Source organism: Canis lupus, chromosome 4 (genome assembly GCF_011100685.1).
Source record: "Canis lupus familiaris isolate Mischka breed German Shepherd chromosome 4, alternate assembly UU_Cfam_GSD_1.0, whole genome shotgun sequence".
NCBI lineage: Eukaryota > Metazoa > Chordata > Mammalia > Carnivora > Canidae > Canis > Canis lupus.
Window position 1 is genome coordinate 26093266 of NC_049225.1, and position 22843 is coordinate 26116108.

At 51.0% G+C, this 22843-nt stretch overlaps 2 protein-coding genes across 8 annotated transcripts in view; one reads left to right on the forward strand and one right to left on the reverse strand.

Annotated features, from left to right (window-relative positions):
• Positions 1–1036: 1036 nt before the first annotated feature.
• DUSP13 (dual specificity phosphatase 13) lies at positions 1037–14074 on the reverse strand. 6 transcript variants are annotated; one of them, XM_038534430.1, is made up of 7 exons: positions 13860–14055; positions 11316–11523; positions 8809–8988; positions 7697–7791; positions 4002–4175; positions 2306–2526; positions 1037–1502 (listed from the first exon to the last, which is right to left on the reverse strand). In XM_038534430.1, exons 1-7 carry the CDS (start codon positions 14006–14008, stop codon positions 1300–1302), a joined length of 1230 nt encoding a protein of 409 aa, XP_038390358.1. In that variant the 5' UTR covers positions 14009–14055; the 3' UTR covers positions 1037–1299. The 6 variants fall into 6 exon arrangements, 5 of the variants coding, with proteins under 5 accessions (XP_038390358.1, XP_038390359.1, XP_038390360.1 ...); XM_038534431.1 differs by having other exon boundaries at positions 8908–8988; positions 13860–14054; XM_038534432.1 differs by lacking the exon at positions 13860–14055 and adding an exon at positions 12891–13029.
• Positions 14075–15970: 1896 nt separating this feature from the next.
• SAMD8 (sterile alpha motif domain containing 8) overlaps positions 15971–22843 on the forward strand; it is a 49498-nt gene continuing 42625 nt past the window's right edge. The window contains exon 1 of one of the 2 annotated variants that reach the window (XM_038534439.1): positions 15971–16120. The gene's annotated coding sequence lies outside the window, so the exon portion shown is untranslated. The remainder of the gene's footprint in view (positions 16121–22843) is intronic. The other variant, XM_038534442.1, reaches the window with a different exon arrangement.

The following is a 22843-nucleotide window of genomic DNA, read 5'->3' on the forward strand; positions in this document are numbered from 1 at the left end:
GGTTCTAGGAGTCATCAGCCCGGAGATGTGAACTGAGGCTCCGGGGGCAAGGGGACCCCCCCCCCGCAGGGTGGGGACTCTGCAGGGGAGAAGAGGCAGTGGCCAGAACCCCAAGAAACGTTGAGGTGTAAGGGGCTGGAAGAGGTAAGCACTACATAGGAGCAGCTGAGAAGCCGAAGGAAGGCCAGCCCGTTTCTGTATGTATGTATATATGTGGGTTTTTTTTTTAAAGATTTTATCTGTCCATTTGACACAGAGAGAGAGAGAGAGAGCAAGCACAGTCAGCGGGGGGGACAGAGGGAAAGGAAGAAGCAGACTCCCCACTAAGCAGGGAGCCCAATGCAGGGCTCCATCCCAGGACCCTGGGATCATGACCTGAGCCGAAGGCAGACGCTCAGCACCCAGGTGCCCCACGGGCAGCCCATTTAGTTCTCATAATACTTTGTTCCAGGTGAGGGATCTAGGGGGCTTTTTGCAATTGCTTTCTTCGGGCACATATACGAAGAAATTCAGAACGAAATGTTTCATTCCATCATATAACCATCCTTTGCCTGGGATTTCTGGGCTGTCTCCTCCCCAGATCCCTATCCTCTTGGTTAATGCTTGTGTTTTCCAGCCGCCTCTCGTTTTAGTCAGTCCTTCTGGAAGAACAGCATAAATGAAAAGATTCAAGAGATGCTACTTGCACAGCAAGTTTTGACGATCGCTTTTTGCTAGGGTGGGCATGGAGAGGATGCTGATGCATTGAACATCGGTCTTGATTCAGATGACCTAGCTCTTGGGTGATGGTATGAGGGAGGACAAGGCGAGGAGAAGGCCAGCTGATTCTCAGCACTTGTCCCCTCTCTCCTCCCTTTTGTACCAGAGACCGATACCGCTAATTGATCCTCACTTGCCCTGTGTCTTCACAGAGACTTGACATGGACTCGGACTCTTTCTGCAGGCTGCTGTCATGCTGACTCAGAGCTGGCAAGCCTTCTGGCCCCTCACGACTATCATGGGAGTAAGACACCACTCCACAAACCACCAGAAGATCTCCTGTCTTCATCATGATGAACCTTTTATTATAGAGACAGACTGAACTCTCTTTTGTATAAAGAATCTCTGGATTGGGTCAGGGAAATCCACCTGCTAAAGGTCACCACTCAGTTCTCCCTGCTTCTGCCTCAGCTAAGCCCCCACCTGCTATTTATACCTCAAGGTCACTGGAAACAGCAGAGGCTGCTGTCCCCAGGGCCGGGCTGGTTGGGTTGGGCCATGCGGGCCAGAGGGGGTCAGGGCTCCCGGCTGCTCACCAAGTCAGAGCCGCCCCGTCTCCCGCCCCAGTCGGTTGTCCAGAACCTGGAGCTGCCGGAGGAAGCCCGAGTTGGGGCAGATATCACGGTGGGCCTGCACTGTCTGGATGGCCTCCACCAGTGTCATGTTCTCGCAGATCATGAGGAAAGCCAGGACAACTGTAGCGGAGCGGCTCACCCCCATAGCACAGTGTACCAGCACACGGCCTGTGGGAAGACCCAGTCTAGTGTCAGCTACCTGCCCTCGCCCTGACCACCCCACAGGGAATTGGGGCTCCTCCTGGCCATCCTTCAGCCCACCTATCACAGGCAAAACTTGATGCCCAGAGCCCATCTCAGGAATGAGGGGGCCCGGAACCATGAAATGGCATTTGTTAGCATCTCCATATGATTCCATTCATGTAACCCTGGAGTAACCCATATCATCTCCATATGATTCCATTCATGTAACCCTGGAGTACTGACACTGTTCTCATGGTCAGATGGGGCAGCTGAGACCCAGAGAGGCAAAGGGACTGGCTCAAGGCCACCCAGCAAATTAGTGGCCCAGCTAAGGTTAACAATTGGGATTCCTTTCTCTGGGTCCAAGATGCTTCCTCTGGCATCCTCTGCGACTCTGCCAGGGTGGGAGGGGTACAGTATTTCTGGAGTCCCCTGGGCTTGTGGCACAGTATAGGGGGCGTTCACCTGCCTCCTTTCCCCCCAGTCCTGCACCTTCCCCTGTCCCTGCAGCCCTCTGCCAAGGCCACATCTTAGAAGGTCCTTACCTTCTGCCCCACACCACTTACTGAGGGATATGGTTACACAGACCACCACACCAGACCTTAGCTACGTCTGTGATTGCTGGTCCTTTGAAGGGGACACTCACTAAATGGTAGTCGCTATTTGCTCTATGGGGTGGGAAGGTTGTTGAAGAGGATCGTAGCTCTGGACACCCGACCCACCAGTGCTACTGGAAAAAGTGTCCCAGATCCCACGTCCCCGCCCCAGTGCCTTCCCCAGCAGCTCACCTTGGGGAACACTGAGGGCAGTTCGGATGTATCGAGCAATGGGTAGAAAGTAGACACTGAGGTCAAAGAAGGGGTTGTCATCAGCCTCAATGCCATAGTACTCCAAGGGCATTCCACGGTAAAACTTGGCACCTGTGTCCACTTGAAATTTGCCTGCAGCCACATTCACAACATGGGTGATGCCCAGCTGGGTCAGCTTGCTCTTGTCCCGGGCTGTGTACCTGGAGGAAAGGCACGGGGAGCTGAGAGGTGGGGCAGGTCTCATGGGGTCACCTCTGGCTGGCCTGGAACTTATGGCTTTCCCTCCTTTGCCACTCCCCTCCAAGTGTGAGACTGGCAAGAATGAATAGGCCTCAGAGAAGAGGCTCCTCTAGTTGGAGTTCAAGACTCCTTTTCACTCAGACCACATGCATCAAAAGTCTTAAAAATATGCAAAACACATACATACTTTGCCTCAGCAAGTCTCCTTCTAGGAACTTAAAAAAAAATTCAAATGTGCCCACAGACATTTATAAACCGGATCTAATGATACTCAAGATAGAATTGAAGGAAATTGGGAAGAAATTGGGAAAAAAAATCACTAAATATCTTATAATAGGAGACTGAGTATGGTATAGCTAAATGAAATACTATGCAACCCCTAAAACGTTTGCAGTTGCAGGTAAACAAGGAAAGGTGTCTGTGCCGTATTGAGAACCTATGAAAAATGTAGGATACAATACCGAACACGGTTTACAAATTTTTTCAAAAGATGTTATGCTTCCATTTTAAAAACTTAAAAAAAAAAGCTTTCTACATAAAGTAGATTATGAAATGAGACTAGAAGATACTGTTTTTGTTTAAAAAAATGTGAAAAGACATTTATGTTTGTATGCAGTTTTTAAAAATCAACAAGGATTTTATTACTGGTTTTCTGATGGGGGATAGCAAATTTGCCATACTGTTAACAAGATATTGGACCCTATTTTCTAAATATTATATTAAGGAAAATTTCTAAAATTCACATAAAATTGATCCATATGTTTCAAATTTGAGGAAAACTTTTGGAAAAATGACTCACAATTCTACTTTTTTAATAATTGCACACCCTAGAGAAACTTGTGTGGCTGTTCCATAGACTAATTCCTAGGATCACTGTTCATCATAGCCAAAAAGTGAAAACAACTCAGATGTCCATAATCAATGGAATGGATAAACTATAGTATATTTATACAAATGAATAGTATACAGCAGTGAAAAATGAGTGAGCTGCAGCTGCATAGAACATGGATGAATCTGAGCAAATTATTGAGCACAATATTGACTAAATGATCTAGACACAAAATGCACACAATATGATTCCATTCATGTAACTTCAAAAGACAGGCAAAACTAACAACATTGTTAGGTACGCAGATGTTAAAACTATAAAGAAAAGCAAGGAGATGATTATTTCAACATTTAGTAGTTCTCTACAGGGAAAGGGGTTATGTTGAGAAGGATCCAGTTACTTCTGGGGCATAAGTAATGTCCTGTCTCTCGACCTGGATGGTGAAACTGCTCATATGTGCTGTGTCTGCTTGTCTCATGTGTGTTCTCTTTCCACAGTTAAAACTAATCATAATATACAAGGATAGGAATGTTTGGAAAGAGATGGAGGACTCCGGGAGAAGCTCCCCTTCTGTTCCCTCCACCTCTCAATGTCGGTGGTACTTACGCATCTCCTAGGAAGAGGTTGGGCCAGACTTCATTGACGTGGCTCAGCATGGGAGCCCGACGGACCCACAGCAAGCGCTGGAGGTAGGCCAGTGTGGGCGGCTGGTACTGGGGTACCCGGGCTGCCCCGTGGATCTTGGGCCTCCGGAGGTCCTGCTTCTGCAGCGAGTCCATCCTGAAACAGAGTGGACACTGTGGTGGTTGGGGGCAGGATCCCCGCGGGTGGGTCCAGCTGCTGGGGAGGCCCAGGCATGGTGCAGCGCCCAGGTGCCAGTGGGATGCTACAGGAAAGGCCGCAGCTATTTTGGATGAGGTTATTAACCAGCTCAGCTGGGGCTGAGGCCTAGATCCTTTTCCCGGGGGAACAAGGGAATCAATCCCTTGTCACTGCTGTGGAGCTGGGAAGTTCTCCCCTGCCCTTTCCAAGGGCCCCGATGTTGGGAGCTTTGGCTAAGGGGCCCTTGGAGTACTCTGTCTGTAGCAACTAGTCAGCACAGAGCCCCCCTCTTGTCACTGGGCTTGAGACTTTGTAGGGATGGGGACCTCAGATGGCTGTGGCCCTCAGAGTGCACTTAGGAAGGCCCCCACGACCTGGCAGTTCATCTCAAGCTCCCTCCCCTGCTACTTCCAGGGCTGGTCCCCAGGTCCCTGTGCCCTCCCAGTTTCAGATGCTTGATGCCCAGAGCCCATCTCAGGAATGAGGGGGCCCGGAACCATGAAATGGCATTTGTTAGCATCTCCATATGAAGTAAGCTGATGCCTCTTAAGGGCCTGAGGCCTCCCTCGGGGCAGGTCCCTATTTCAGAAAGGAAGAAGCTAAAGGTCAAGACAGATGTTTTAAGTGATGCCCAAAGCTGAATGGCTCATAGGGAGCAAGGCTGGGCTTTCAATCCAGCTGTGCTCCTTCGGTTCTCCCTCTAAGCCTTCCAGTTACCACCTCTGGGGACTCCAGAGAGTGGTCACTGGTCCATCTTGTCTCTACAGGGGAGCCTGGGATTGCTGACACACATCTACCTCTAGGCCCTGGGATTTGTCTCCTTACCCCCATGATTCAGGCCAGTGCTGCAGGTCAGACCTCACCCAGGTGGGGTGGGTTGTGTCAGGAGACAGCTGTCTGAGGGTATCCGGGACCCTGCAGAGCTGGGATGTCAGTGGCACCAGAATCTGCATCTGGTGCTGGGCTGGGAAGGAGTTCCTCTCTTGGCTCATTGTCCCTGGCCCCCTCAACCAGTAACTAGGGAAGGTACAAACTGGAAAGAACATCTTTTCTCTTTGGTAGGCAGCGGCAGGACCAGGAAGAGAAATGGGCACCCAGGAGGCCACCGGCTTGGCCAAGCTCACCCAGTGGGCAGCCGGCGGGCAGGGTGGAAGTGAAGACCCGGCTTTCCCCTTCATCCCCCACTGTGACCTGTCAAGGCAGGCTGAGTGGCCTGCCACCTACCTAGGGCATGACCTGAGGCTGGGAATGGGGGAGTGGGTACTGGGACAGGACTCAGCACATGAGCGGAACCTGCCCTGGCCAGGTTCCGCCCAGAACACAAACGCTGTGAAGTGGCTAGAATTCCAGGTCTTCTCCTTGGAGCTGGTGGGGGTGGGGTGTGAGAGCCACCCAGGCCGCTGTGGACTCAAGGGCAGTCCTTCCAAACCCCCAGGCCATCTTGGCTTGGCATCTCTTTGGGATGAAAGACTCTTGGCCCTGGAACTCCCCGTGGACACGGGAGGCTACTTGAAGTGGTGGAAAGAGAACTTCAGAGGGAGGGAGGGCGGGCAGACAGCGTGGCCCTAACTCATTCTGTGGCTTCCAGCAAGTCTTTGCTCCTGGTTGGGGGGGGGGGGGGGGGGGGGGGGCTGGGGGGATCTGACCTGAGAATGAGAGCAGTGGCTGGATTTGTGGTAACTACAGGGTAGGGAGCAGCGTAGTGTGTCGGGGTGAGGAAAGCCCCAGGCTTGTCCAACAGCCACACTGGTCTGGAGCCAAAAGCTGGAGCTGAGTTAATGCAGGTGGTGGAAATGGAGCCCCGGGAAGCCAGGCGGGCCCACCGGCCTCTGAGCTTGGCGTGGGGTACGGCCGCCACCCTGTGGCCCGTGGGCACATTGCAGCCAGCCGTGCCGGGGCTGGGGAGCCAGGGTCTGGCTGGGACAGAGCTGGTCCCAGCCAGCTCCTGGGAAGAGGAGGAAACCGCCTGGGGGGCAGGGGGCAGGGGGCAGGGCTGCTAGGCCACAGTTTCAACCTCGGAGGGACCTCAGGTCCACGTCTGGAGAATAGGGCGTTTTCCTTGGACTTAGGGGCACTGCTTGTCTGGTCCCACCTAGAGCCTCACACCTGATGCTCGCGGAGGTACCCCCACACCTGTCTGCTCTAGCCCATGAGGGGGAGCAGCCCCCTGCCCAAGGCCTCCTCCTTCAAGCTCCGGATGCACCCTGGTTTCTGCGGCCTGACTCCCCCCCCCCCCCCCCCAATCTCCTGGGCCACCGGAGTGAAGCGTGGGCCTGACATTTGTTGGGCCGGGCCTGGCTCCTCCTCAGTCGCTCTGGCCCTCATGCTGCTGCCTTCCTGTGTCTCCCGAAGCCCAACAGCTGCTTCCGTAGGCCGCAGCGGCTCCGCTGTCGTGCTACCGCTGTTTACAAGTTTGGGCACTTGTTCTGCGTCCCTCATCCTCTCCACGTGGCTCTCCGCAGCCTCTCCCAGGAGCTCAGGCTCCTCCGCGACCCTCCAACACCGCCCGCCCGCAGGCCTGCGGCCTCAGGCCAGGGCCCGGGCTCCTCCGGGCAGGGGGGCAGCTGCTGTCCTCTCCTGCGCTGAAGCTCCAGAGGTCCCCCCTGGCCTTCCCTCCTACCCAGTCTCTCTGCTTCCCCCTCCTCCTCCCCGAGCAGCCCTGAAGGGACAGTGGCCACAGGACCTTTGAGGCCAGAGACCTCGGGACAGGACGAGTGAGGGGCCTGGGGGACTCGGGGCGGGGGCAGGTGGGCAGCCCGACGAGCAGCCGGTGGGGCTCCGCTGCCCTCAGCATGCGGGCCTTGGAGGAGGACGGGCATGGGCAGAGTTCTCGGGGCTGGTATTTGTGTGGACTCCTCTGAGCCACTTTCTTCATGGCGCTGCTGTGAGAATTTCACAAGAAACTAAACATAAGGCCGTTCCACAGGGTCTGTCTTAGGGTAGATGCCCCCAAAATGGCACATCTTACTATTATTACCATTACTATTACTGTTACTCATATCCTTCCAAGCCTCAGCCATAATCCTGTGGAGGGGAACCGCCCCACAGGACAGTGACGCTTAGTCGCTATCTCTCTGTTTCTTGAGGGTTCTTTCTCTGTCCAGCAATAGTAATTATATTCTCCACTTACTAAGGACGTACTATGTACCAGACAGAGCCAAATGCCTACATTTTCTCCCTGGATCCTCACAGTACCCTTAATGAAGCAGATAATATATTATCATCCCCATTTCACAGATGAGGAAACTGAGGCCCAGAGGGATTAAACAATATGTTCAGGGTCACACAGCCAATAAGCCTGGGATCCAGGATTCAAGACCACATCTTTCTGACTCGACTGTCTCTAACCCAGTCTGTCGTCCAATCTAACCCAATCCCTCCACACCACACAGAGGCCCAGGCGCTCTGGCCCTCATGACCCAGCATGCTCTGTGGCCACCAACCCCCCCCCCCCCCCCGAAACAGGGGCATGCACCCACCTGTGGGGGTATATGGCCCAGGCTGTGGTCTTCTCTGACAGGCACTTTGTACTGCCGGCTTCCAGCTCCCGGTCTCTGCACACTTGATGCTGTTTCTATTTTTTGATTTGAGTTTAATTATAAAACATGATGTGCTGCTCCCCTCTTCTGGCCTCCCCCTGACACTCCCAACTCACCCACTGGTCCCTGGCATGGTCAGTGCCAAGCCCAGCCAGGCACCTGGCCTTGCTGGGAGGGGAGGCAGCCCGCAGGGGTCTGCTTGTGGTCTGTGCGGATGCATATGTTGATTGTGGGGCAGGGAGGAGGAGGAGGATCCCATAAGCCATTTTAAAAGCTCCCTTGGCCTTCAAGAGTGGTGCAAAGCATGGGCCGGAGGCTAGAGCTGGAAGGATCATCCATGGAGGAGGACAGAGAAGAGACTAGCCAAAGCCACACACAAACTGGCAGCAATGCCAACATTGGCGCCCAGGTCCAGGGGAGCTTAGTTGAGAGCTGAGAATTATAGGACTAGGATTCAGATCTAGAAGACTCGGGCTGAGGACAGTGTGGGATACGCTGACAAAGGTATAGGTAAGGTTCAGAGCAGGCCTTTAGACCTGCCCTGGCTCCAGTCAGAGCTGCGTGTCCAGAAGCTCTGGACAGGTGCCAGGCTCCTCCCTCCCCCAGAAGGCATTCCTAGCCCAGACATCCCTGTCCCTTGAGGCCAGCAAGACCGTCTTTTAGGCACCTCCCAAGGCCACTGTGGTCAGTTAGTGACCTTGGACTTGGGGCTGTTAAGAACCCCTCTTGCTCTCCAGAGACCCTCCTCATGCACTCATGTACTTTGGTGCTCTTCCCCACTCACACTCCCAGAGGACTGACACACACAGGCATATGCACACCTGCAGCCATACCTACACGGGGTCTGAAGACTGAGCTCCTGGGAGCCAAGGCTCAGCCCCTGTTGGGGCTCCCTGAGCCCTGGGGAGAGTGGGTGGAGGCAGCTGTGGCCAAGGTCTATCATGGACACTTAGAATCCCCTCCTGTGCTCCTCCCATCCTCACACCTCGGGGTCCTCGGAGTCCCTGGCTGAGGGGCTTTAGGGACTGGCTGAGAAGGCAGCCCGTTCCCACCTGTGGGAACCGAAGACAGTAGCCGGCAGGGAGTGCAGGCAGCAGGAGGAAGCAGACGGAGTAGCAAGCTCTAGGGCGAACCGCACGCTGGGTTCTTACCATCCTCTTGGTGTCCACCGGGGCCAGAGCTTCCAGCAGCACCAGCAGGGCCAGTGCCGTGGCGGGGAGGAAGGACCAGCTCTGGGGGAGAGATGAGCTCCCTCTTATGGGCTGGCAAACCAAGGCCCAGGTCAGCTGGGACTTGTCAGGGCAGGGGCAAGAACTGCCACCTGAACCTGCCTCTGCCTTGAACCCTCTGGGGAAGGTCAATTGGGTATTGGTGCTGAGAGGTAAGGCAGGTTTGGGGCCCAGGGCTTATGGAAAGAATTGGCCTCTGCCCACGGCCCCCTCATCCTTCAGAGTCCCCAGGGCTGCTGTGTATGGCCACATGGGCGGCACACTGCATAACTCCTGGGGGCTCCGGTCGCATAGGCTGCTTGGTGGATGGACACCTCCAGGAATTGTGCAATGCTGTAAGCCCGACCGATTTCTCCCAAGCCAGTTGCCTGATGGGAAAGATGCTGAGGCCGGAGGTCAGGGTATTTAAGCGCTCCAGGCCAAGGAAGTGGGGCAACTGGGCATCATCAGAGATCTGCTGTTCTACTTGGTTCCTAAAACCTGTTTAGAGGAGAGAGCAGGACGGGACCATGCCACTCCTGTCTCCCTCTCGGCTCCCCATACCCGCAGAGCTCCCCACAAGTTTTCCACCCAGCCCAGCCCTCGGCCTAATCCCCAACCCAGCTATAACCGTGATTTTCTTCCAGTGCACTCACCCCTGAACTCTAAACCCAGCTCTACTTCTTGCCCTAATCCCCATCCCCAAGGCGCTCACCCTCCAGAGAGCATCAAGAAGGGGTCTGAGTTACTAAAGTGCTTCCCCCTTGGTGGCCTGGCTGTGGGGGGTGGCCAGCCCCCACCAAAACCAGCTTTTGGTGGGGGCTGGGCAGTGGGGAATTCAATCCACACCCTGGGAGGCTCCTGGCGGGAGACAGCTGCCACTTTCCCAACTCTCCAGTGAGCCTAGGCCAGTCACCCACCCCTGGCTTTCAGACCCTGGGAGCCGGTGGGTGGTGGGCACACCCCCTAGTCTCTGAGGATAGGTGAGGGAAGGAGGAGCATGGGTGGGAGCCGGAGGTGGGCTAGGGGCCGTGGAAAGCAGCTCTGGGCTTATCCCCACACACCCCCACACCCCACATCCCCGAGCTAATGGTCCTCAAGGGGGAGGTGAATGTGAGGAAGGCAGGCTGGTGGAGACAGGCAGGAAGAGACCCAGCCTGGGCGCGGTAGGAGAAGAGCAGTGGACACTGCAGCTCCCTCACGATGCTGGTACCTGCACAGCCACTTGACCACAGGAAGCAACACCCTGTCTCCTCCCAGCTGAGCTGGAGGAAAACACAGGGCTGTTGCCAAAGAAACTGAAGTAGCACTTGGTGGCCATTTGTGGTCTGGAAGCCCGAGAAGCAGGGTTTTTGCTGGGGGAGCCCAACTCCTCCTAGTAGGCAGCTGGGGACACTGGGGCCTCCAGCAGGAATGGGGAGGCCTCGGGGGGAGGTATTAAGGATTTGTTCCTTAAGGGACAAATGTACACAGAGCAGCAGGGCAGGGGTACATGGGAGCAGAAAGGAGCTGGATTGACTTCAGGAAGACCTCTATGTCCTCCAGGGATCTCTAGACCTGGGGCGGGCGGGGGGGGGGGGCAGGTTAGGGTGGTGCGCCTTCTGCGCATCTCTGAGATGGGACCACTGACCCGAGGGAGGGGGCCGAGGAGGGGGAGGTAGGGAGTGGGGGGCAGGGTCCAAGGCAGAGAATGGAATGGCGTGATGACAGGAGAACCATGCATCGGGCTGAGCTCCTGTGAGGAGGCTGTGGCTGGTAGCAGGAGCCCCCCCAATCTCCTTCCACATCATGAGAAGGGTGAGGCAGGGCTGACCTGAAAACAACCTAGCCGAGAGTGACAGCTCAAGCCACACTTTCCCTGCAGAGCTGCAGTTGGGGGTCTGGACCTGAGGGGAGGGTGTGCAGAGGCCTGGGAAGGTCAGACAGCCCGCAGGTGTCAGGACTGGCTGTGCTACTGCTTGGCAGGGTTCGGGTGAGCCCGCACAGGTTTCTGGCCAAGGAAGCAGGGCAGGGCCGTGTCACGACCAGGTAAGAAGGTCTCACCTCTTCCATTTTCTGCTTTCTACCCTTTAACTCCCTGGCCTTTCCATCCTTTGGGGGGGGGGGGGGGCTGAAGAATACGGATGGGCCAGGGAGAGGGGGTCCTTCTGGAAGGTTGCCTCAACCAGGCCCTGATGAGGCCTTGAGTTGGCAAGTGAGCCCAGCAGCTTGAGGAGGGAGCCAGGCCCCCTTTTCAATCCTCACTCCTGGCCACACAAAACCCTGACAACCCACCTCCAGACTAGTCCCGTTCCACATCCCCTGCCAGCCCTCACTGGCCTTCCCCTCCCCATGCCCTGCCCAGCCCTCACCTGGCCCCTCAGCTCCGGCCTGCACCCCGCAGCTGCTGGTCCAGCTGGCAGAGCTGGTGGAGGAAGCCTCGGTTGGGGAAGACCCATCGGTGTTGCCTCACGGTGATCACTGCCTGGCGCAGGGACAGCTGCTGGTGCAGCATGAGATAGGCCAAGACCAGTGTGGCAGAGCGGCTCACCCCTACCACACAGTGCACCAGGACCTTGGCTGAGGAAGACATCCCGGTGAAAGACCCTTTCCCACCTGTTGGTACCCAGGGGTGGAGGTAGGGACCCAAGTGCCTTTCCCTATTCTGCCTTGGGTAGAACTCTGAATCCTGGGCAAGCTGTTCAGCCTTTACCGGTCTCAGTTTCCTGATCTGTCAAATGGGTATACCAACACCTCTTTAACCTACTCTTAAGGTAGGGTGCAAATTCCTCAATGTGGCTTACAAGACCCTCAATGGGCTGGCCCCTGCTGACCCTACAGCTTCATCTCAGGCTGCCTCACCCTGACCTTTAGCCCGAGGAACCCTGGGTCACTTTCAGTTCCTTAAAGCTTTCCTGGTCTCTGGCCTCCAGCCTTAGCACATGCTATTGCAACCACCTATAAAAAGTCTCCTGCTCTTGGTCTGACTAATGTCTATTACTCATCTGTCAGGTTTCAGCTAAGACATGGTTTCCTTGTACAGTCTTTCCTGACCACTCATGGTATCACTTGAATCACAGAGCAGCTAATCTTTTTTGCATATGGCCTAGTGAATACTGTTGTTAGAGGGTAGGCCCCTCATTTGCCAGGTCCTCTGGATTGAGCACCCTTGTCCTGCTCCCGTTCTCCTCTATCTTTTGAAATTTACCCATTCATATGAAGAGTACTCATAATTTTGACTGTCTTTCCACAAAACATATAGTGGCAAGCTCCATGAAAGCAGGGACCCTGCCTTGTCTGAGTGTGGATTCAGTATCTAGCCCAGTGCCTAGCACCGAAAAGGTAATAAACAGCTGGTAAATGAATGGATGATGAACAAATGAATGTCAAAGCACTCTGAATGTTAAAAAGTGCTGGGACCCATAGTCTTGTCTTTCCTGTCACATAGGTGAGAAACTAAAGTCCAGAGAGGGACACTGGCTAACCCAGGGTCAGGACACAAGGGGCACGGCTCTCACCCATGATGAACGCAAAGCAGGGACTCTAGCTCTGCCAGGCTGCTTCGTTATACCCTTAGTAGTAGAAGTTTTTTGGTTTTGTTTTCCATTTGAAAATGCTTTGTGGGAAACCAGACATCTAGTTACTAAATGGTAATTTCTCAAGGCTGAATGATGGAGAGAAAGAACTGTTTTTGCTGTTTGGGAGGCTTGGCTTCTTCCAGTCCCAGGACTGCTCCTAACTCATGACACGACCTTGTAGTCTAGGCCTCCACTTTCCTGTCTGTGAAGCAACAAGGTTGGATAAATCGCTGCTGAAGCACTGAATTTTTTAAAACCGGAAGGCTTTTTAAAAACTAGAGATGGGAGGGCACTGGTATTTGAGGGGAAACTGGGCATTGCCCCCCATGAGTGAGAAGGAGGGGATATGGGTTCAGACCCAAGTCCTACCCCCAGGTGTGCTGAGGGCACGGTGGATGAAGTCGGCTGCTGAGGAGAAGTAGGCACTGATGTCGAAATTGGGGAGGTCGTGGGCTGGTACCCCCAGGTAGCTCACGCTGCTGCCGTAGAAGTCAGGGCCGCCCTGACAGTAGAGTCCCCCATGGGCTGCGTTCAGCACGTGGGTAATGCCCAGCTTCCATAGCTCAAAGCGGTTATTTGCCGTGGCCCTAGGAAGGGGAGGAATAGGGCTGGGTGCTGGCTGAGCCGTGGGGTCCAGGAAGGAGGTTTTTGTCTCGTCCTCTGCTTCAGAGGGACAGAGCCATAAAGGTCCACAGGGAGCCACAGGAACCCAGTAGGCCCCACCCTCAGAGCTTTCCTGTAGAAGAGTTGGTGGTAAAGGGAGTTATCTTTAGACCCTCTTCGCTTCCTGAGGCTATCTGCTCCTGCCTTGGCCAAGACAGGAAGGAAAGAATTGCTTCAGCCCTGGAATCCAGCTGCCCCTCCTTTCCTGCCTCATGCCTTCCCACCCACATCTGGCCTCTACTGGCCATGACCACATACCTGCTTCTAGTTTGCGAATGTTTAATGGTGACACCTTCCCTGATTCACCTTTCTCACCCACTCTGTGCCCAGAGGAGGGAGGCTGGGACCAGGGAGGGGAGCTCCCTGTCCATCCCATGTCATACCTGAGAGTACCATATCCCAGACTCGCCCTTTGTCCTGGATAAAGCCCAAGACGCCACGATCCTCTGGGTGCACCACCCATCCAGGCTGGCAAAAGCCCTGCCTCCTGGTGATCACACCTGATCACTGCACTGTCCCCAGCACACCAGAGATCCTGCAGGAAGTCCCTGGCCCTGGGATGTGCAGAGCACAACTATTTCTCCCAGTCCCACCCTGTTCCCATCTCTGGAAAGAACCCAAGAACTGTCTCTCCTTGTCCCCTTCCCCACACCGCTTTGACCAGCTACCACTCACGCATCTCCTATGTAAAGGTTGGGCCAAACTTCGTCCACGTGGCTGCAAGAAACCTTCCCTGCCCTCAGGAGCTCCTCCAGTTCCAGAACGCTGGGGCAAGGTGTGGCTTTGGCATCTCCCCTCAGCTCTGGGACTGAGGCTTCAGCCATGGGCCAGCCCACCCACTCCTCTGATTCTGCGGGTCACTCCTTTCTGCGTCTCCAGTGTCATTTCTCCTTCCCAGAGATTGGCAGGGACAGGTGGGGTAGGAGCAAGTGACTCAGCAGGTCACAGAGGCCTCCAGAAAGAATAGGACATTTCTCTCCCCAAGTCACCCCCCAACCCCAAACTCCGTGACGACACAGAATTGGTCATATCTCTGCAAGTTACTTTACCTTTCTACCTCAGTTTCTTCATTTGTAAAGTAAGGATAATTACACTGACCTCAAAGAATTATGAGGATTAAGTGAAACAAAGGATGTTCTGGGTCTAACATGATGGATGCCTAAGAAACGTTTGTTCAACTAATAGGCTTAGGGCCCTGAGTTAGGCTATCTAGTTCTTTTTTTTTTTTTTAATATGTTATTTATTTATTCATGAGAGACAGAGAGAAAGAGGGAAAGAGACAGGCAGAGACAGAAGTAGAGGGAGAAGCAGGCTCCATGCAGGGAGCCCGACATGGGACTCAATCCCAGGTCTCCAGGATCACACCCTGAGGCAAAGGGAGATGTTCAACCATTGAGCCATTCAGACGTCCCTAGGCTATTGAGTTGTTAGGACTGAGCTACAATGGAGATCCAGGGTGGAGAGGGGGTGGATGATTCCAACAATGAATGATAAAAAGCTCTGCAGCTCTGGATGAGCCACAAACTGGGTGGGAGCCGTGCCTCTGGATTATGTGGCTGGGACGGAGGAGTTTCCTGCATTGTAGCGTCAGAGAAATGTAGAGAGGAGGCAAGGAAGACCTCATCTCAAGGGTGCCCACGGAGTTTGTGGGGGAAGGCTTGAATAGTGGTTCAATAATGAAAACAGCTGATTTCTCAAAAGAGAAGGCTGAAATGGGCCATTGTCTATCGAAGTGGGGAGAAGGGAAGTGAATGTTGCCCTACTTTCTGAAAAGCCAGAAAACTGTCGAGAGAAACATTTTTGGGGTGGGGAGGGAGATTGCTCTGCTTCTAAGGCCTTTTGTCCCCACAACAGACACCGAGAAAGGTCTTTATCTGACCTGTCAGAGCCAGTTACCGGCACAGGAGGGAAGATGACTTGCCTGCTCTCTGGTACTTTGCAAAGGCCCTGATGGGATGCAAGGTGTACGAGCTGCAGAGGGAAGGCTCCCAGCTGCTCCTGGTCCGGAGTCCAGCTTGAGGGTAAAGGATACACCAGGGAATCCCGTGGGGGAATGTATGGCCTCCTGTCTATCCTGGGACCCGTCTCCACCCCCATCAGAGCCAATGAAGCCTGCTCTGCACTTGATGGGGAAGCAGGTCAAGGAGGGCTTGGAGCCCAGGTCGCAGGTGGTTTTGGATTTGGTTTATGCCAATCCTAGGGCTGGTTGGGGACTTTCCAATAGTGGGAGTGAGAAAAGAGCACAGGTTCCGAAGTACGAATACGGACTCTGGGACGTGTTAACTGCGGTACGTCCGGCAGGTGTCTCGGCCCTCCTGTGTTAGAATACCCTGCAGATGTGGCACAAGGATTAAGTGAGAGAGATGTTCATACAGGATTTGAAGGAAGCACCGTCGGACAGTGGAGGAACAAGGAACGTAACAATGATCGTTGGATGCTGGCTCTTGCAGAGAGGCTGGCTCCCTCCAAAGGAACCGGGCACCGCCTCCCGCCCGCGAGCCTCCCTACCCAGTCCTACGCGCCGCCTCCGCCTGCACCCGCCCGTGTGCGCTCGCTCCCGGGCGGTGGGCCCGGCGCATGCGCTCTCGCGCCGCCTCGCTGCGGCTTTCCTCCGCTCGCGGGTCTCGAATGCGGCGACCCTTCCGGTTTGGGCCCCGCCCCGCCCCGTAGGGCTCCGCCCCTCGGCCGCGCGGCCCCGCCTCCCGAAGCAGTTCCGGTTCGGCTTCGGGCGGCCGCGGGCGCGGCGGAGACCGGCCGAGGCGATGCCCGCGCGCAGCCGCCACCGCCCCCGCCTGCACTCCGGCTCGCCTCCCCGGGCTCCGCCTCCGCCGCTCGAGGCGCTGCACTCCGGCGAGGCCCGGAGGGCCCGGGACTCCGACGGCGGCTCGGACGCCGACTCGGAGGTGGGTCGGGGGAGCCCGGCTGGGACCGCGGAGGTGAGCGGAAGCCGCGCCCGAGGCGAGGGGGAGTTGGGGAGGCGCCCGCCGCCGGGGACGTGTCGGGAGGCAGCGGCGGAGCCGGGCTGCGGAGGGCGGGGACGGCTGAGGCCGCCTGGAGGGTCGGCCCCAGAACGGAGCCTGCGGGAAGCGGGGGCTGTGGGGCCGAGGGCCCGAGGGGGGCGAGCGCGGAGGGACAGGTGGCTCCGAAGGGGCGAGGGCTCGGAGGGTCGGGGGAGCCGGGGAGGGGGCGAGGCCGACCCCGGGGTGCCGCGGGACTGCGGGGCGGGAGGAAGGGATGCTCGGGGATTTGGGGGGGAGGGGGCGGAGCAGCCGGGACCGCGGCCGGCTCGCGCGGTGGCTAGCCGACCGGGGGGGGGGGGGGGGCACGCCGGAGGAGGACTTAGGTGTGATTGGGGGTCGTCCGGCCTACAAAAGAGGGCCAGAAAAAGAGAAATCGGGTCAGAAAAAAGAAAAAGGAGCCCTTGGGGAATCTAACGTCGGGCTTTGGCGTTTTCACAGGTGTCTGCGAAACCACCAGCAGAGATCACGAGGGTAATAGGCTCGGAGTATGGGGTCCTCTCGTTTGTGGACGGTGGATCCTTTTAAGAACCTGGGGTTGGCGTCGAGCACTGATTTGCTGAAACGCCTGGCGGGGCGTGGGGGGGGGGGCGGGGGGGGGAGTAGTAAAAAGGAAGGGATGTTCGGGAAAGAGTGAAAGGACTGATTCTGACCATCAAGACGTGGTTTAGTTTTCTCACAGCCACAGAGCGTGGGTTTTTCTCTTTGTATTTTTTCCACCACCACCTCCCTCCCCAGGTTTCCTGGAAATCCCAGGCAAATTTAGATCTTTAACAAAAGATGAACGCGCTATCTTTAAATATGAAACCTTAAAACAAGACCTCGGGCTCTTAGGTTTTACAGGTACTGGGGTATGGACTGGTGCCGCCGCTTTGACAGCTTGACACATATATATTTACTGCAGGTTAAAAACGTGGTTCAGGGCAGGTGTCTGGGTTAAAAGGATTCATACAACTGCGGTTGACCCTTGAGCAACGGGGTTGGAAGCGTGCAGTCCTAATCCCCTATAACTGTTGACTCTCCAGAAACTTAGCTATCAGCCTGTTGACCAAGAGCCTTACCGATAACATAAACCGTTGATTAACGCATTTTTGTGTGTTAACAGTGTATCATATGTTGCATTCTCATAATAAAGTAAGCGAAAGCAAATAAAATGTCAAGGAAGTCATATGGAAGAGAAAATAAATTGACAGGACGGCACTGTAAATACAGTAAGGACTGAAAAAAATCTGCATATAAGTGGACCTGTTCCATTCAAACCCCGTTGCTCAAGGGTCTGCTGTACATGTGAAATCGCCACAGGCTAGGTGTACCACCTCTTTTTCTCACCCATAACTCCAGGACTGAAGCCTCTTGTGAATTGGGGGCGCTTTGGACGAGTTTGCAGGACCAATATGAATGCAATTTTGCATATATTGTGTGAATAATATTTTTAGTAGAGTGATGTAGAAAAATAAGAATAGGGAATGCTTATAGTTGGCAGTAAACAGACCTGGGATAGATGGGTACACAGATGCTTTTTATAGAAGACATAGTGCCGGAACAATAATTGTGCCAGAAAAATGATGACTGGAATACTTAAGTTCACTTTAGTAAAAATAAGTTAATTTCCTTTTGTATTATTGTTAAATAATAACGTGACTTCACGCAGTCTTTAGCTATGTTTGTTAAGATTACTTTTACAATTTTTTGTTTGTATGTTTTGCAAATTTGTTGGCTATTTCAAAACAAACTTTTACTTTTTAAAATATTTATTTATTCATGAGAGACACACAGAGAGAGGCAGAGACACAGGCAGAAGGAGAAGCAGGCTCCCTGCAGGGAGCCTGATGTGGGACTGGATCCCAGGATCCTGGGATCATGCCCTGAGCCAAAGGCAGACCCTCAACCACTGAGCCACCCAGGTGCCCCCAAAACAAACTTTTAATCGAGTGTTTCTTCTCTAAACAGATACCTACTGTTTAATCTTTATGCAGTGAAAATGTACTGACTGCAAAATTGTGTAAATTAGTTTATGTGTATAGACTCTCATATCTTCAGATGCTCGGTGGACTAGTAATTATTTCTTCAAAAGAGAGATGAGTTCTCTTTGCTTTAACTGTTGTCAGAAGATTAACTCTGCTTTCTTTAACTTAATACAAATGATCTTTAGTTGGAAGTTACATAGTATTACTATTGTTTCTGTTTCTGTTTCTGTTTACCCGCACCAGATTGAGATTCTCTAAAGACCTTGTCTTCATACTTAGCTCTGAATAGAAGTCTCAGCCTTTAAAAATTTATGGAATTGAACTGAAATAGAACTCGCTGTTCAGGTTACATCATAATATTACTATGAAATTAAATAAACCATTAAAAGGAGTTGTACGGTTAATGTATTAGCATGCCTAATAGTTAGTTTTGTTTCCCTTTGACAGTTCTCACAGTCACTTAGTTGTAAAGAAAATCAGTTTTATGGTAGAGCAGTTTCCCTGAGAAGAAATGCCAGCATGACCACAATGGCAGCACATGTAGATATACTTAGATAAATCAGTTTTGATTTCAGTAGTACTCTCTCCATTCTCTAAATACTCTAATTCACATTGCACAACTACTTGTAAACATTCTTATTGTTAAGCACTGAATCCTCACTGCTTTTTCAAAACTTTGCCATAACTGATTTAGAGACATTTTCATGGCTTTTCTGAGAATTGAAATTTTAACATTGTTTCTGAGAAATTGTATCACAGATGTTCTAATGAATAATATTGTTATTTTATCTTAATAAGAATGGCCATATTGGGCACCTGGGTGGTTCAGTCCGTTAAACATCTGCCTTCGGCTGAGGTCATGATCCCAGGTCCCAGGATTGAATCCCACCTCAGGCTCCCTGCTAAGCAAGGAATTGGCTTCTCCCTCTCCTTCTGCCCCTTCCCCCTGCTTGTTTTTTCTCTCTCTCACTCTATCAAATAAAATCTTTATTATTTTTTTAAGATTTTATTTATTTATTCATGAGAAACAGAGAGCGAGAGAGAGAGGCAGAGACACAGGCAGAGAGAGAAGCAGGCTCTGTGCATGGAGCCTGATTTGGGACTCAATCCTGGGTCTCCAGGATCACACCCTGGGCTGAAGGTGGTGCTAAACTGCTGAGCCACCCAGGCTTCCCTCAAATAAAATCTTAAAAAAAAAAAAAAATTACCATCTTAATTAGATATTCATTGAAAATTCATACATTCAGGCCTAATGTAATATATGGTGTTAATAGTGTGAATCTAACATGGCCATTAGTCATGACAGTGATTCTTTTTAGATCTTACTGTCTTCTTAGCTTTGAGAAATCATCAAAGCTTTGAGAAGTTATAAAAAAATTGGAGAGCACTGACCAGGCACGTTTGGAGAACAATTCGGTGTTTTTGTGCTGCCTCTTGTCACTGGTTGGTAATTTGTCATATGAGTATGGGATATGGATTTGTGACAGACTTGTGGTGTGAATATTCCTCCCCCATAGGCACAACACCATCGTCACTGGATCTTAAGCCTGACCTTCTAGCTAACTCTAGATTTCATGCCTTCATATTGAAATGTTTTTTATATCACTACACACTGGGTCCTCCCATTATTAGTAAAATCACTTTAATACAGAGTATAACATGAATCTATTTTGGCTCTTGCTTAGGATAGTAGAAAGTAGGAAAACTTGGTTGCAATAGTTTCATCACAGTGTTTCACCACAGAATAGTTTTTTGACATATGTACCTCAAAAGAGTGTTATGAAGTCAGTGACCTATGTTTATATTTGTCTGAAATTTTTATTGTGGGTATAGTTTTTTTTTTTTTTTTAAGACTTTATTTATTCATGAGAGAGAGAGAGAGGCAGAAGGAGAAGCAGGCTCCATGCAGGGAGCCCCATATGGGACTCGATCCTCAAGAGAGGCAGTAATGTATTATCTTGACCCTTTGTTCTCCTGACAGGTAAGAGATTCTAGGAGAAGATGAGAACCATGAATTCTAGTTTTGGGTCTTCTTGTAAATTAAACTGTATCACTGAGTTATTGAAAATGCTTTCAAATTGGTTTTAGTTTGGAACTTTGAGACTAAATTAAATCAATGTCAGTTTCATAAATATTGTCATGAAAGTCAAAAATTGCCAAAATCATAGATTAAATTTGGGGTCCAAGTCCAGCATATTTTTACAGTAATGTGATGTATTTTGAAATCTTGAGCCAGTTTCTCATTTTCCATTATGTTGATTTGATTTGGAGGTGTAGCATATTTAAAAATAAAAAGATTTTACTAATAAGTATGTCAAATCACTAACCTTTCTCAATATCATTTTAGTGGTTAGAATAAGAATTAATTTTATATGCTTTATTAATTTTATATGCTTCTTTGCTGGTGCCCTATTTTTTTTTATTATTATTATTGGCATGGAGCCAGAACAAGAATCCTTCATTAAACTTAACTGCTAAATTTTCATCATTTCACCATTTTCATCAAAAGGAAAAGCTTTTACTGTAACTGAGTTTTAAGTGGACAGTGTTATCTATTAGATGCTTACTCATTGAGCTCAGATGGTTCTCTTTTTTTTAATTTTTTTTAAATTTATTTATGATAGTCACAGAGAGAGAGAGAGAGGCAGAGACACAGGCAGAGGGAGAAGCAGGCTCCATGCACCGGGAGCCCGACGTGGGATTCGATCCCGGGTCTCCAGGATCGCGCCCTGGGCCAAAGGCAGGCGCCAAACCACTGTGCCACCCAGGGATCCCAGCTCAGATGGTTCTGAATGTGGTATAGAATTAGGTGCAACCTGCTAGTGGAAGTCTTAAAGGCAAATTTGGAGCAGCAAAAAATATCTAAGAACTGAAGTACAGCCTTTCTTCAAATGTGCTGCCCCAAACTCTTACTGTTTAGAAGTAGAACATAACTAAACAGTGGAGAATCACTATTGGAGTTTCAAAAATAGATGGTAGAAATTGGTTCAGGGTCTTTGTAACTGTAATTATAGATTTCATAGATTCTACAGAAGATTTCATTGTTTCTTGGAAACAATGCTCTAATTATTAAGAAAAGTAAAATAGTTTTTGATAAACATAAAGAGAAAATAATAGTGTAGTTTTGTGTTTGCTCCTTGGAAAGATTTTAATTTAGGATTAAAAAAAATAAAGGGCAGCCCCGGTGGCACAGCGGTTTAGCGCCACCTGCAGCCCAGGGCGTGATCCTGGAGACCCCGGATCGAGTCTCATGTCAGGCTCTCTGCATGGAGCCTGCTTCTCCCTCTGCCTGTGACTCTGCTTCTTTCTCTCTCTCTCTCTGCATCTCTATGAATAAGTAAATAAAATCTTTTAAAAATATATAAATAAATAAAAAAAATAAAAATGAGGGCAGCCTCGGTGGCACAGCGGTTTAGCGCCACCTGCAGCCCGGGGTTTGATCCTGGGGACCCTGGATCAAGTACCATGTCAGGATCCCTGCATGGAGCCTACTTCTCCCTGTGCCTCTGCCTCTCTCTCTCTTTCTCTCTCTGTGTCTCTATGAATAAATAAATAAAATCTTTTTAAAAATTAAAAAAAAAATGAGATTAGGAAAAACAGCTGCGTAGTCTTGAATACTACAGACTACAGAGCTAAAAGCCCAAAGTAAACTTTGTCCTCTGCATTATAGTTTAGGCTTTTTACTTTGATGAAAATTAAATTTTATGCCCTGGTTTATGGATCTACAAACGGGTATAATTTGTCTCTATTGTGTGCATGATAAGTAAGCTTTATTGGTGAAATTAGACTTAAGCTTATTTTAGTGTGAGCTCAACTATAATGTATGATTGCCTTAAGGGGAATTTATTAACATTAACTTTATATAATAATAAAAAATCTATTCCCTCTTTTTTTCCTCTTGGGATATGCATATTATATTTTAGGGGTTTTTTTTCTTCTTTTTCTTCTTTTTAAAGATTTATTTAGGGGCAGCCTGGGTGGCTCAGCAGTTTAGCGCCGCCTTCACCACACGGTGTGGCCCTGGAGACCCAGGATCAAGTCCCATGTCAGTCTCCCTGTATGGAGCCTGCTTCTCCCTCTGCCTGTGTCTCTGCCTCTCTCTCTGTCTCTCATGAATAAATATATAAATCTTTTTTTAAAAACGATCAGAGGGAGAATCTATGCAGGGAGCCTGATGTGGGACTCGAATCCCAGACTGTGGGATCACACCCTGAGCCTAAGGCAGATGCTCAATTGCTGAGCCACCCAGGTGTCCCATATTTTAAATTTTATACATCACTTGGAAATTATAATTTTTAAAAATTTTACTGTAGGGGTGCCTGGGTCGCTCAGTCGGTTGGGCTACTGACTTTAGCTCAGGTCATGATTTCAGGGTCCCGGAATAGGGCTCTGCATTGGGCTGCATGCTCACAGTGAGGAGTCTGCTTGTCCCTCTGCCCCTTTTCCTACTTGTGCTCTTTTCCCTCCCCCTCTCTCTCTCTCTCTCAAATAAATAAATAAAAATCTTTAATAAATAAATAAAAATTTTAACAGCATACCAAATCAGTAATAACTTTCAAAAATAGCACAAATGAATCAAGTTTCATCACTTGTTCTAAATTCCTTAAGAGACATTTTATTTTATTTTATTTTATTTTTTATTTTTTATTTTTTATTTTTTTATTTTTTTATTTAT